At 36.1% G+C, this 12998-nt stretch overlaps 1 protein-coding gene across 7 annotated transcripts in view; it reads right to left on the bottom strand.

The window, feature by feature from the left end:
* Positions 1-12998, bottom strand: part of NUP98 (nucleoporin 98 and 96 precursor) — a 106987-nt gene that overhangs the window by 67019 nt on the left and 26970 nt on the right. For 4 of the 7 annotated variants that reach the window (XM_036028879.1, XM_036028882.1, XM_036028878.1 and 1 more), the window contains exons 7-10: positions 12233-12413; positions 10686-10849; positions 6678-6818; positions 5302-5440 (exon numbers count right to left, since the gene is read on the bottom strand). In XM_036028879.1, the coding sequence (XP_035884772.1) occupies positions 5302-5440; positions 6678-6818; positions 10686-10849; positions 12233-12413 (625 nt within the window). The remainder of the gene's footprint in view (positions 1-5301; positions 5441-6677; positions 6819-10685; positions 10850-12232; positions 12414-12998) is intronic. The other 3 variants (XM_028514294.2, XM_036028883.1, XM_036028881.1) reach the window with 1 other exon arrangement.

Below are 12998 nucleotides of genomic sequence, written 5' to 3' on the forward strand. Positions count from 1 at the left end.
AAAAAGCTTCTTTACAGCAAAGGAAACAATCAGTAAAATAAAAAGGCAACATATTGAAAGAAAATGTTTAAAAATCATACATATGAAAAAAGGTTAATACCCTATATATAAAAAGAACAGATATAACTCAATAGCAAAAAAAAATCTGATTAAAAATGGGCAGAGCTCTGACCAGTGTGGCTAAGTGGGCTGGGAAATGAATGCCCCACAAAGCAAAAGGTCACTGGTTCAATTTCCCACTGGTGCACATGCCTGGGTTCTGGGCCAGGTTCCTTAGGAGCAAGTGAGGGGACCACTGATCAATGTCTCTCTTGCACATCAATGTTTCCTTCTCCCTTCCTTCTCCTCTCTCTAAAAATAAATAAAAAAAAGAAAAACAAAAAACAAAACAGGCAGACCTAAAGAGATATGATTCCAAAGACATACAGAGAGCCAACAGGTACTCAAAAAGTTGCTCAACATTACTACTTGTCAGAGAAATGTGAATCAAAACCACATGAATTATCACCTCACACCTGTTAAAATGGCCACCATCAAAAAGAAAACAAACAGCCCTGACAGGTGTGGCTCAGTTGGTTGGACACTGTCCTGAAAAGCGAAAGGTTGCCAGTTAGATGCCAAGTCCAGGAACATGCCTGGGTTGCAGGTTTGGTCCCCAGGTGGGGCACATACAAGAGGCAACCAATTGATGTTTCTTTTTCACATCAATTTCTCTCCCTCACTTTTCTCTTTCTAAAAACAAATAAATGTTGGCGAGGATATGGAAGAAAGGGAACCCTGTGTACTGTTGGTGAAAATGTCTAGTGCAGTCACTATGGAAATCAGTATCAAAGTTCCTCAAAACATTAAAAATAAAACTGCCATACACCCTGGCAATTACAGTTCTAATTATTTAGTTTTTTTAAAAAGCACTATAAAAAACCCTCAAAAATATATGCAACCTGATTGTCCATTGGTGGATTAATGGATAAAGAATATGTGGTGTGGCCCTGAGTGACATAAGTCAACAGGTTGGGCACTGTCCTGCAAAGTGAAGGGTCTCTGGTTCAATTCTCGGTGGGGGAACTTGTGCAGGTTGCAGGCCAGGTCACAGGTTGGGGTGTGCCAGAGATAGCTGATCGTTTTTTTCTCTTCCACATCACTGTTCCCATTTCCCTCCCTTCCTCTCTCTTCAAAAATTAAAAATAAAATCTTAAAAAGAAAAAGAAAAAATGGTGTGTGTATAGATAATGAAATATTCAGACATAAAGATACAATGAAATCTGGCCAACAGCAACATGATAAAATTTGGGGGCATTATGCTAAGTGAAGTAAGTCAGAAAAATACAAATACCATAGATCTTACTTATATGTGAAATCTAAAACAAAACAAAACAAAACAAAAGCAAGCCCTGGTCAGGTAACTCAGTTGGTTAGAGTTGTTCTGATATGTCAAGTTTGCAGGTTTAATCCCTGGCCAGTGTACATACAAGAATCAACCAATATCCAGACTAGGTGGCTCAGCTGGTTAGAGCATCATCCTGTACACCAAAAGGGTTTCAGGTTTTATCCCTGGTCAGGGCAAATACCTAGGTTGTGAGTTCAATCCCCAGTTGGAGTGTGTACAGGATGCAACCAATCAATGTTTCTCTCTCATATCGATGTTTCTCTTCCTCACTCACTAAAATCAATAAATATAACCTCAGGTGAAAATAAAAAAAGGAATCAAGGAATGAATGCATAAATAAATAGAACAAACCAATGTTTTTGTCTCCCTTCCTCTCTAAAAATCAATTAAAAATAAAAATAGATAAAAACAAAAAACAAAGCAACAACAAAAAATGAGCTCATAGATACAGAGAACAGATTGGTGGTTGCTAGAGGCAGGGGATGAGGGGATAGGTGAAATGGGTAAAAGGGGGGTCCAAAAGGTATAAACTTCTGGTTATAAAGTCAGTCATGAATATATGTACAGCATGGTGACTGTAGTTAATAATACTGTATTATATATTTGAAAGTTGGTAAGAGTAAATCATAAAAGTTCTCATAAGAAAAAGGAATTTTTTAACTACGTATGGTGACAGATATTAATTGTACTTACTGCAGTGACCACTTCTCAATACATATAAATACTGAATCATTATGTTGTACATTTGAAACTCATATAATTATACTTCAAAAAAAAAAGTCAGCTTAGCCTTGGCCAGGTAGCTCAGTTGGTTAGAGTGTCATCTCAAAACACCAAGGTTGTGGGTCTGATTACTTGTCAGGGCATATACAAGAAGTCTCCAATGAACATGTAACTATATATAAATAAGTAGAACAACAAAATGATGTCTCTCTTTTTCTCTCAAATCAACTTTTAAAAAATCATCTAAAGCCCTGGCTGGTGCGGTTCAGGGGTTTGGGTGCTGTCCTGCAAACCAAAAGGTGGCCAGTTTGGTTCCCAGTCAGGGCACATGCCTGAGATGCAGGCCATGTCTCCAAATGGGGGTATGTGAGAGGCAATTATTCGATGTTTCTCTCCCTCTCTTTCTCCCTCCCTTCCTCTCTCTTTCTAAAAATAAATAAGTAAAATCTTTAAAAACAAAATCTTTAAAAAAAATAAAATCAGCTTAAAAAAAAGATGTTTATATACACAAATAGCTCCTTAACTGTCTCCCCTACCCTGTCCCATGGGAAAATTGTCTTCCACAAAACCTGTCCCTGGTGCCAAAAAAGTCGGGGACTGCTGCTCTAAACAATGCCTGAAGGATCTGGCAACACCAATTAATTGTAGCAGGTATCCCCACCTTTATCATTGTGGGTTAATCACTTCCAGAATGAAATGCAATCCTATACTAGATAACATGTAACTAATGATGACATAAAGATGCCCCCAAATCTTGGTATGACCTTATTCCATTTCTAGATTTGTGATGAGACTTACTTCTAAATCAGAAGATTATCTCTGCCCACAAAATCAAAGTTGACAGCCTCCCAAGAAAATAGGAACATCAAATAAAGCTTTACTTAGATATGGATCCCACAAAGGTAATAATGAAATAACTTCACCCAAGAATATAAAATAACTTGCCACCCTGTAACCCCCAACTAACTTGTAATTATAGGAATCCTTCCTCTTAGGGCCCCATTTACTCATTTTTTAATTCATTTAATAAACTTTTAGTGAGCACCTACTAATTGCCAAATACTAGGTCAACACTGGTGATTAAAAAAAAAATTAAACACATTTGAAAAAGCAAGTGAGCTAATGAGTCATATCAGATAATGATGAAACCTTTCATTTTCCAATCACTGAATATGAGTACAAATATATTCATTAAACAGTAAAAAAAAAATCTCAAATCGGAAATCTGCAGTCATGGAATAACATCAAACACATTTCAGGAGTCTAGCATATTTTATCAAGGATAGCTACATAAGCACTAACTTAGATAAAAGTAACATTTAATTCTGAATATGAACTGTGCTAAAAAAAAAAAAAAAAAGCATTTTTAAAGGGAGTAAAAACTGATTCTTGAGGAGGGTGTCCTTAAAAAAAAAACCATACAACAGCCCTGGCTGGTGTGGTTCAGTGGATTGAGTGCCAGCCTGCAAACCAAAGGGTTTCCAGTTCAATTCCTACTCAGGGCACTTGCTTGGGTTGTGGGCCAGGCCTCCATCTGGGAGTGTGCAAGAGGCAACACCACACATCAATATTTCTCTCCCTTTCTTTCTTCCTCCCTTCCCCTCTCTCTTAAATAAAAAAGAATGGAGGGTGGGAGGAAGGGAGGAAGGAAGGAAAAGAAAGAAAAATGCTCGCTGATATGACAACTGTCACAAAACAATCTAAAAAAGTTGTTTTGAATGAAGTTAAAGAACATTAAATGCTATCAAACAATCTTTTTGGCCAACCCAGTATCCTTCCCATCTTAATTTTGTTGATAAAAACAACTACATAGTGCTGAGTAGTGTGGCTCAGTGGGCTGGGCATCCTCTCACAAACCAAAAGGTCACTGGTTTAGTTCTCAGGCAGGGCACATGCCTGGATTGTGGTCCAGGTCCCCACTTGGGAGCAGGCAAGAAGCAATCAACTGCTGCTGTGTTTCTGTAGCACATATCAATGTTTCTCTCTGTTTCTCCCACCCTTCCCCTCTCCCCCATACACACACAAAATAATGTCCATGCTAACCAAGTCCACTACCTCAAAACCTTTCTTTCATAGAGTATAATCAAAAAGAATTATAGGTGGAATGATAATCATTACTAGGAGTGATCAAAAAACACAACAAAAAATGGCTTATAGAATCAAATGGAATGCATCAATTTAGGAAATGGTACCTGACAAGGATTTATCTGTCTCCTTCACATAGTGCATATTTCTGTGAAAACATATAACCTTCCAATGGATGCTTAAGACAGTATCTTTCTCTAGTATAACATCATTTAAAAACTCACTGAAAAACAGTGTGACTACTGACCTATGGCAAATAACCATGTCTTTGCACTCACCTTCCACTAGATATCTAGTACCTGATGATGTATCTGAAATCCTTAACAGGTATTTAAACCACTATTTCATTTGGTGATTAAATGAACTTTCCATATCTGATTTAACACAATTAATGTTGAATCTCTTTGAAAACTTAATTGGATAGTTATGGAAAGCATTTAATATAATATTTCCATTAAACGGGTTTTAATTTTTCTGGAGATTAGTTTAAGGGCTTGTTTTGTCAATTACTGTTCAATTGTATCTATACTTCTCAACATGTACTCAAAAATAAAGCTTCTGCCAACTGTAAGAAAACTAATTTTCAAAATCAAAAAGGTCTAAACTTTTAGTAAGAATCACCAAATCTCAAAACAACAAAAACAAAAACAATGACAACAAACATTTAAAGAAAAGAATCATGAAATCTCACATGTACACTACTTCCCTGTTTGAAACCTGGCCTAAAAGAATGTTATCTCAACCATGTATGTTTCATTTATGATTTCTTAAATACTGGTGAATTAATTAAAAGAAAATGTTTCCTTATTTTGAAAAAAAATTTATTTCCATTAGAGAACCAACTTTCTGCAAAATGCTGCTGCAAATGCTGAATGGCCTATTTTATCCAAAGCAGGAATTTAAAAGAACATGATTGAGGACAGGCAATTGAACATCTAAGTATTTCAACCCATGTCTATGATTTTTAAACCTTTCCCTCTTGTATAGACATTGAGCCATGTCTTACCTGAGAATTTCTAAATATTCCCAATCATATGAATCAGGAGAATGATGTGTGGTATAGTCAGTATAACTTTAAGAGAGCCAAACCTGCTTTTTATATGTACCAAAATTGGAAGTGTTTGTATTGGTTCCTAAAGTCAGGGTTGGTTTGTTACCAAAGAGCCCGCCACTGGTTGTACCAAACGAAGGAGCACTGGTTGTGCTGGTTCCAAATGTGGTAAGCTTGTTATTGCCAAACAGGGTCTAAAAAGAACAGAATACAGGAAAATTTTTAGTATAAAGTAAACAGGGGTTCACTTTACTCCCAAATAGTAAATAGGGGTTCCCACAGGTATGTGACATTGGATGTGAAATACACAAGAGATGGCATGATTTTTATAAAAAAATGACAGGAGGAGGATGAATAAAGACGAGCAGAAAAACTAATCTGAGCAAGGTTACCTTTATGAATACAGAATGCTCCTAGCCTGAGAAGTTAATGGAACTCCCTCAACAAACACAGTATTTCAGTAAGGAGAAGAAAAAAAAATAACAAGGGAGTCAAATACTTTTTAACCTGGTAACAGATGTGTACTATGCATTTAAATAGCCAATAGAAACAATTACAATAAAAGACTTAAACATACTATAATATTGACCTTCAAAAAATTATGCTAAGTGAAAGAAATCAGTCACAAAGACTGCACATTATATGATTCCATTATATGAAATGTCCAAAACAGGTAAATCCATAGACAGAAAGTCGGCCTGAGGTAATTGGGGGTAATGAGAAGTGATGAGTATGAGGTTTCTTTTTAGGGTGATCAATATGTTCTAAAATTGACTATAGTGACACCTGCACATTCTGAATATAATAAAAGCCACTGAATTGCAAATATTAAAAGGATAAGTTGTATGGCATATGGATTAAATCTCAATAAGGCTATTTAAAAATAACTTTTAGAGGCATTCTATAATTTTCTCAATTTCTCACCTCAATCAGCTACACAAATTTAAGAAATAACAGATTTCATTCTCCACAAAAACTGAACATCATGTTCAAAACTTTTAATAATGGGAACATAGTAGAGATTGAGGGTTTCATACTGATTCTCATATGGTTTAAGTGGTAATATGGAATTTACTATTGTTTTTAGGTCAAGTACATTCCAAAATAGTAATTTTTTACTTAAATGGCTTAACAAGGAAAATAATTCAGTTAAGCTTCTAACAGCATGAGAACTGTGAAAACACCCAACAATTTTAGCAAATTGATTAATGCCAAAAATATTTAATTCTCAAATATCAACTTCTCACACAAAACAGGCTAGAAAAATGTTTTAAAAAGTAACCTGGTTAAAGTTACCCAATTATTCTAATGTGCACCAAATAACTTTTAGTTATCATCAGTATCAAATCATATACCCAATAAAATAGTTAAAAGAGTCAAATCTTTCTTAGAAATTCCTTTATCATAATATAATCAACTGTAAAAACCTACCGAACCAACAGTACCAAATGCAGTATTGGTCTGCCCAAAAAGGCCTGTTCCTCCTGTTCCAAATGCTGTCCCGGTGCTGGTGTTTGTAGCTGTCCCAAAAAGACCTCCGGGCTGTGAGGCTTGGGTTACTCCAAATAAACCCTGCAACAGGTAACCCAGATTAAAAGATTTCCTACAGTAGTCAGTCTTCTTTAAAAGTCTTAGATTAATAATAATACATGCCATTTTTTCAAGTTTATGTGACAGATACTATGCTTAATATTTTACATACAAGCATTGCTTTTCTTCACGACAACCCTAAAAAAGCAGGGCCATCCTCCAAAAGAAAATAAAGCTCAGAGTAGTTAAAAATTTGCCCAATGCCCTGGCCAGGTGGCTCAGTTGGTTGAAGCATTGTCTGGTACACCAAAAAAAGGTTGTGGGTTCAATTCCCAGTCAGGGCACGCATATGGAAAGCAATCGATTCAGGTTTCTCTCTCACATTGATGTCTCTCTCTCTAAAAATCAATGAACATATCCTTGGGTGGGAATTAAAAAAAATAGTGCCCAATTTCACAGCAACTGAGTGACAGGACTGGATTTCAAGTAAGCGAAGTTCGTATCATCCAGTGTTTAAGAAGGCATTTTACTTATGTTAGTTAACAAAAGAAAAATACTGCGCTAATGGACTATTACTGAACTGAGAATTCAAAGTGGTGTTTTTCAACAGTTTCATTAAGGGGGTGGGTGGAGGTGGAAGAAGGTATAAAGAATATAAAAAGTGATGAAAAATACAATAGAAAGTAAACTATTAAAAAACAATAAAGTTTCATTAAGATATAATTCAAATACCATAAAATTTACTCATTTAAAGTGGACTATTCAATGTTTTAAAAGTCTGTCCAGAAAGTATCCAGCCATGTAACGTGAAAAAGAGGCATTTAACGAAGATACAAGAAACACTGTACCTAGGACAATGATGCCTCAGTCCCCTTCAAAGTAAGTACCTTAGGACCTCACATAGTTCTCCAGACATTACTAGCAACTGCAGCCTGATGTTCTTCCTGCTCTGGTAGCAGTATGTTCAGAGTTGCACAACCATCCTCACTCTCTAAATTTAGAACATTTTAATCACTATAAAAAGAAATCCTGCCCTGGCTGGTGTAGCTCAGTGGATTGAGCACCGGCTGTGAACCAAAGGGTCACAAGTTCAATTCTCAGTCAGGGCACATGCCTGGGTTGTAGGCCAGGTCCCCAGTGGGGGGTGTATGAGAAGCGACCACACATTGATGATTTTCCTTTCTCTCTTTCTCCCACCTTTCCTCTCTCTAAAAATAAATAAATAAAATCTTAAAAAAAACAACACAAAAAAAGAAAAGTCCTGGGCCCACTGGCAGTCACTCCCCATTCCTAGGTAACCAACAATTAATTTACTTTTTCATGAATTTGTCCATTCTGAACATTTCATATAATGGAATCATAAAAAATGTGGTATTTGTTTAAAGGTCCATCCATGTTGTAGCATGCATCAGAGTATTTCACCCCATTTCATGGCTAAATATTCGTGTGTGTGTGTGTGTATCACATTTGTTTTTCTATTCAGCACTGATGGACGTTTGGGTTGTTAGCACTTTTTCAATATTATGATACAAGTTTATATACAAGTTTTTGTTCTCATTTCTCTTGGGAAAAGACCAAGGTGGTCTAGTATGGTAATCCTGTTTAACATTCAGAAGAAAGCACCAAACTGTTTTCCAAAGTGGTTGCATATATGAGGGTTCCAATTTCTCCAAAATCTTGAAAGCATTCATTATTGCCTTTTTGTTTATAGCCTTCCTAGTGGATTTGAAGTGGTATTTCATTACAGTTTCAATATGCACTTCCCTGATGACTACTGATGTTATTTTTCATGTGCTTATTAGCTATTTGTGTATCTTTTTTAGAGAAATATCTAATCAAGTCTTTAGCCCAATTTTTTCCCCTTTGGCCATTTTTAAATAGGTTATTGTGTCGTTATTGAATTATAAGCATTCTTTATATTATCTTGATGCATTTTGGATGTAAGTCCTTTAAAAGATATATGACCTGCAAATATTTTCTCCCATGTTTTCGCTTGTATACCTTCAATCCACAAAAGTTCTTCTTCCTTTTTTTTTTTTTACCCTCATCTGAGGACATGCTCGTTGATTGAAGAGAGAGGGAGAGAAACATAAAAAAGACATTGATGTGACAGAGAAATGCTGATATGTCACCTCCTGTACACACCATGACCATGACCTAACCTGCAACCCAGGCTTGCTCTCTGACTAGGAATTGAACCCCTTCAGTCTACGGGATGGTGCTCCAACCAACTGAGCCACACTGAACAGGGGCCACAAGTTTTTCATTTCGATAAAGCCTGATCAATTTTTCCTTTTGCTGCTTTTGCTTTTGGTGTCACATCAAAGAAACCACTGTCTACCTCACTTCTTCTAAGAGTTTTATGTTCTAGTGCTTATATTTAAGTATTTGATCTATTTTGAGTTAATTTTTATTTTTTTTTAAGGGTTAATTTCACTGTAGGCAAATTATACCCTAACATTTAAAAAATTTTTTAACACAGCTTTTTTTTTTAAAAGATTTTATTTATTTATTTTTAGAGAGGGAAGGGAGGGACAAAGAGAGAGAGAGAGAGAGAGAAACATCAATGTGCGGTTGCTGGGAGCTGTAGCCTGCAACCCAGGCATGTGCCCTGACTGGGAATCGAACCTGCAATGCTTTGGTTTGCAGCCCACGCTCAATCCACTGAGCTACGCCAGCCAGGGCTATTTTGAGTTAATTTTTATAGTTACCACAGTGGTGTGAAGAAAGTCCAACCTCATTCTTTTACACATGGAATATCAGTTGTCCCAGCACTATTTGCTGAAAAGATTATTTTTCCCCATTGAATTATTTTGGTACTCTTACTGAAAATCAAATGTGAAGGCTGATTTCTGGACTCTCAATTCTAATCCACTAGTTTATGTGTATAACCTTATGCGTGTACCACAGAGCCTTCATTACTATTGCTTTACAGTATGTTTTAAAAATAAGAAGTGTAAGTCTTCCAACCTTTCTTCTTTTTCAAGATTGTTCTGGCTATTCTGGGTTCCCTTTTATTCTTTGTTCATTGTTTATACCATGAAAGTGTGTCAAATACTTTTTCTGCACCTAGTGAGGTGACTGTGTGGTTTTTGTTCTTTATTCTGCTTCTATGGCTTATTACACTGTCATATGCTGCACCAATGTTCCTGGGATAAATCCCAGTTGGTGATGGTATATAATCCTTTTTACATATTACTGAATTTGGTTTGACAGTATTTTGATCATTTTGTGGTCTAGCTGTACTTGTTTTTTAATCAGGCAGAGTATCTCTAATAAATTAAACTCTGAACATAACAAAAATTAGAGACTAGGTAAATCCCAAGAATTCTAGTAAAAAAAAAATCCTACCTCAAATTAACTTTAATTTTAAACTTCCCTAAAAGAGTCCCTAGAAACAAACTGGTAATGATGTAAAGACTTTCTCTTTCAGTTTCTGCACAGAAGTAGCAATTACCCAATATGACTCTGAGGTTTAGTTCTCCCTTTATTTTAACCAACTAAACAACTGCCTAACTCTGCTTAAAGGAACAAGCCAAAAGAATATTTTGAAATACAGTTAGTAATTTGTAAGTATTTTCTTCTATAATCTATAGAATGGCTGGAGTCAATGTCCTGAGATGTAGCTTCAGGACGGCAAACTGTAGCACACTAAGCAGCTCTTAGTGATAAGAAAATATGCTCAGAAAGGATACGTGACTTGCTCAACAGCCTTTCAATGAGTACAGAGTAGAGCCAGAACTGGAATTTAGGCTTTAATTATTTAAAGATTTTGCTCTTTTCCCTTTACTACATACCATCAATCCTTAAGAAATGTAGCACAGGTAGAACTTGCTTGTCTGACATGATTAGAAGCCTCATTAGCTCTATAAACAAGACCTGGAGTAAATTATGGGCCTATTTCCTTACCATGGTGTTGGTGCTTGGCTGTCCTAGTGTGCTGGTATTACCAAAGGAAAAGCCAGTGTTCTGGGTGGTTGTGGCCTGGGCAAATGGTTTGCTGAAGAGGCTGGTAGTTTGCTGATTCTGTTGACCAAAGAGACCACCTGGATTTGTTCCAAATCCAGTTGTACCTTTCAGGAAACAGAAATGAAGGAAAGGAAAAATAAGTAGAGAAAAACAAAACATTAAACTTCATAGTATCCAGTTACAACAACAATAGTCTTATATTAATTATGTATCCCAATTACCCTACTCAAACCAGATAACTGTTTCATTTCCTATCCTTCTTCACCTAATTCCAGATTTGCTTCAGGCTTTAACTCTTACAATAATAGTCTGACCCCAAGAACCTTTGCTGAGCTAAGCAACCTTCCTTCTTCAGCCCACAGCTTTTTTCTATTTTAAAAGACACCACACTATACTCGAAGTCTATGTTTGTATTTTAACCTTGTTAGACTAAGTTCTTCTTGAGAACAGAGGCTTTTTCTTTATATCAATATATTCAGCATAGGGTGTAATGCAAAAGAATATGTGGCTAAACTAAATCACAGAATACCAAGATTGAAAAGAATGTTAAATGCCACTGAAATGTGTTTATTTATGTATTTGTGTGTGTGTGTACAGATCCCTCTAGAAATCTATGAAAAAATCTAACTTGTTTATTTCTCCAGAGGCAAACTGGTAGCTGGGGAAGGAAAGAAGAGACCTTTGGTTACATACTTTTTTTGTATTATATGAACTTTATAGCACGTATATATATTACCTTTACAAAAGTAATATATTTATAAAGTAATTTAGTAGTTACCCTAGACTTCCCTCTTTCACATCCCACATCAAACCAATCCATCAGCAAATCCCCTCAATTCTATATTCAAACTGAGTCCACAATATGACATTCTTACCATCTCCATAGCATCATTCTCATTCACACCACATCATCTATCATGTAGACAGAACACAGATTTCTAACTGACTTGTTTCCACTCATGTTGTCTTACGATCTACTCTTAATATAACCGCCTTTACAATAATCTTTCACTCATAATCACATGACTTCTTTCTAAACCCTTTAATGGCTTCCCAACTCAAATAATTCAAATCTCAGCACTGGCCCACAAAGTCCTACAACACATTGTCCTTATATGCCTCAGTACTTCCCCTTGTCCTCCACTCCCTGGCAAAAACTCAGGATCTTTAAATTTATAGTTTCCTCTAGCTAGAATGTTTTCCCCTCCCCCCTAAAATCTGTACAGTTATATTATCCCTCACCTTCTTCAGACAGACCATTACTCAAATGTTATCTCATCAATAAAGCCCTTATTAAACATCTTCATTTAAAACTGTATGTCTCTCCACCCCCACATACATATCAGGCACTCCTTACTCCTCCAGCACCCTAAATAATTCCTCCTGAATTATTTTTCTCCATAGCACTTATACAAAATGATAATTATAGTTTACTTTTAGTTGTCTATCCCTCCTCAATATGGCCCAATATGATATCAAGTGCTTACTAGTTCCAAAGCCTGTTTTGTTCTGACCATATGCAAAGCCTGAATTAGTGGTAGAGGAGCTGAAGAGTCCTGTTGCGCTGGAGGTGGCCGGAGAAGACCCAAACAATCCACTTGTGGTACCTGCTCCCACCTGATTCTGTGGGCCTTTCCGGTTAGCCTGATAATCCTCTAAACGAAGTTCCTAGAGTGAGGGAAAACATATTTCCAATCTTACCATGCAGCCAAAACAAATTATTTAGGAGACTGAATACTTCAATTTAGTATTCAAGATCTATAATCACACAAGGACCATGACTACAAAACAAAAAACTACAAATGACATTAACCTAATATCATTAGAAAAAAACATTTTCAATAGTTTATAGTGGATATTAAAATCCATACCATAAAGACCATAAAACTACAGGTGAAAGGACCAACCCATCTTAATTTTTTTTATAAACAATATTTTTAATAGCGAATTTTATTCAATATACAACATTTTCCAGCAAAAAGACAATACACAGGAAAAGTTGATGTATACTGCTGCCACAATACTGGAAAAGGATGAAAAACAGTGTGATTTGCTGATTCTATTTTACTGCCCTCAAAACTAGACATGCAACTGGCATCAGCTCCAAATAAAAGGCTGGGACTGACATAAAAAGACTACACACGATGAATATCAACATCAGTAAGAATCACTTGCAGATTCACCCAACAAAAAGTCATCTCTTCCCAGCAGTAAACTGTACATGTTCATTCATGAAATATACAATTTCATTTT

Source organism: Phyllostomus discolor, chromosome 6 (genome assembly GCF_004126475.2).
Source record: "Phyllostomus discolor isolate MPI-MPIP mPhyDis1 chromosome 6, mPhyDis1.pri.v3, whole genome shotgun sequence".
NCBI classification, from domain to species: Eukaryota; Metazoa; Chordata; class Mammalia; order Chiroptera; family Phyllostomidae; genus Phyllostomus; species Phyllostomus discolor.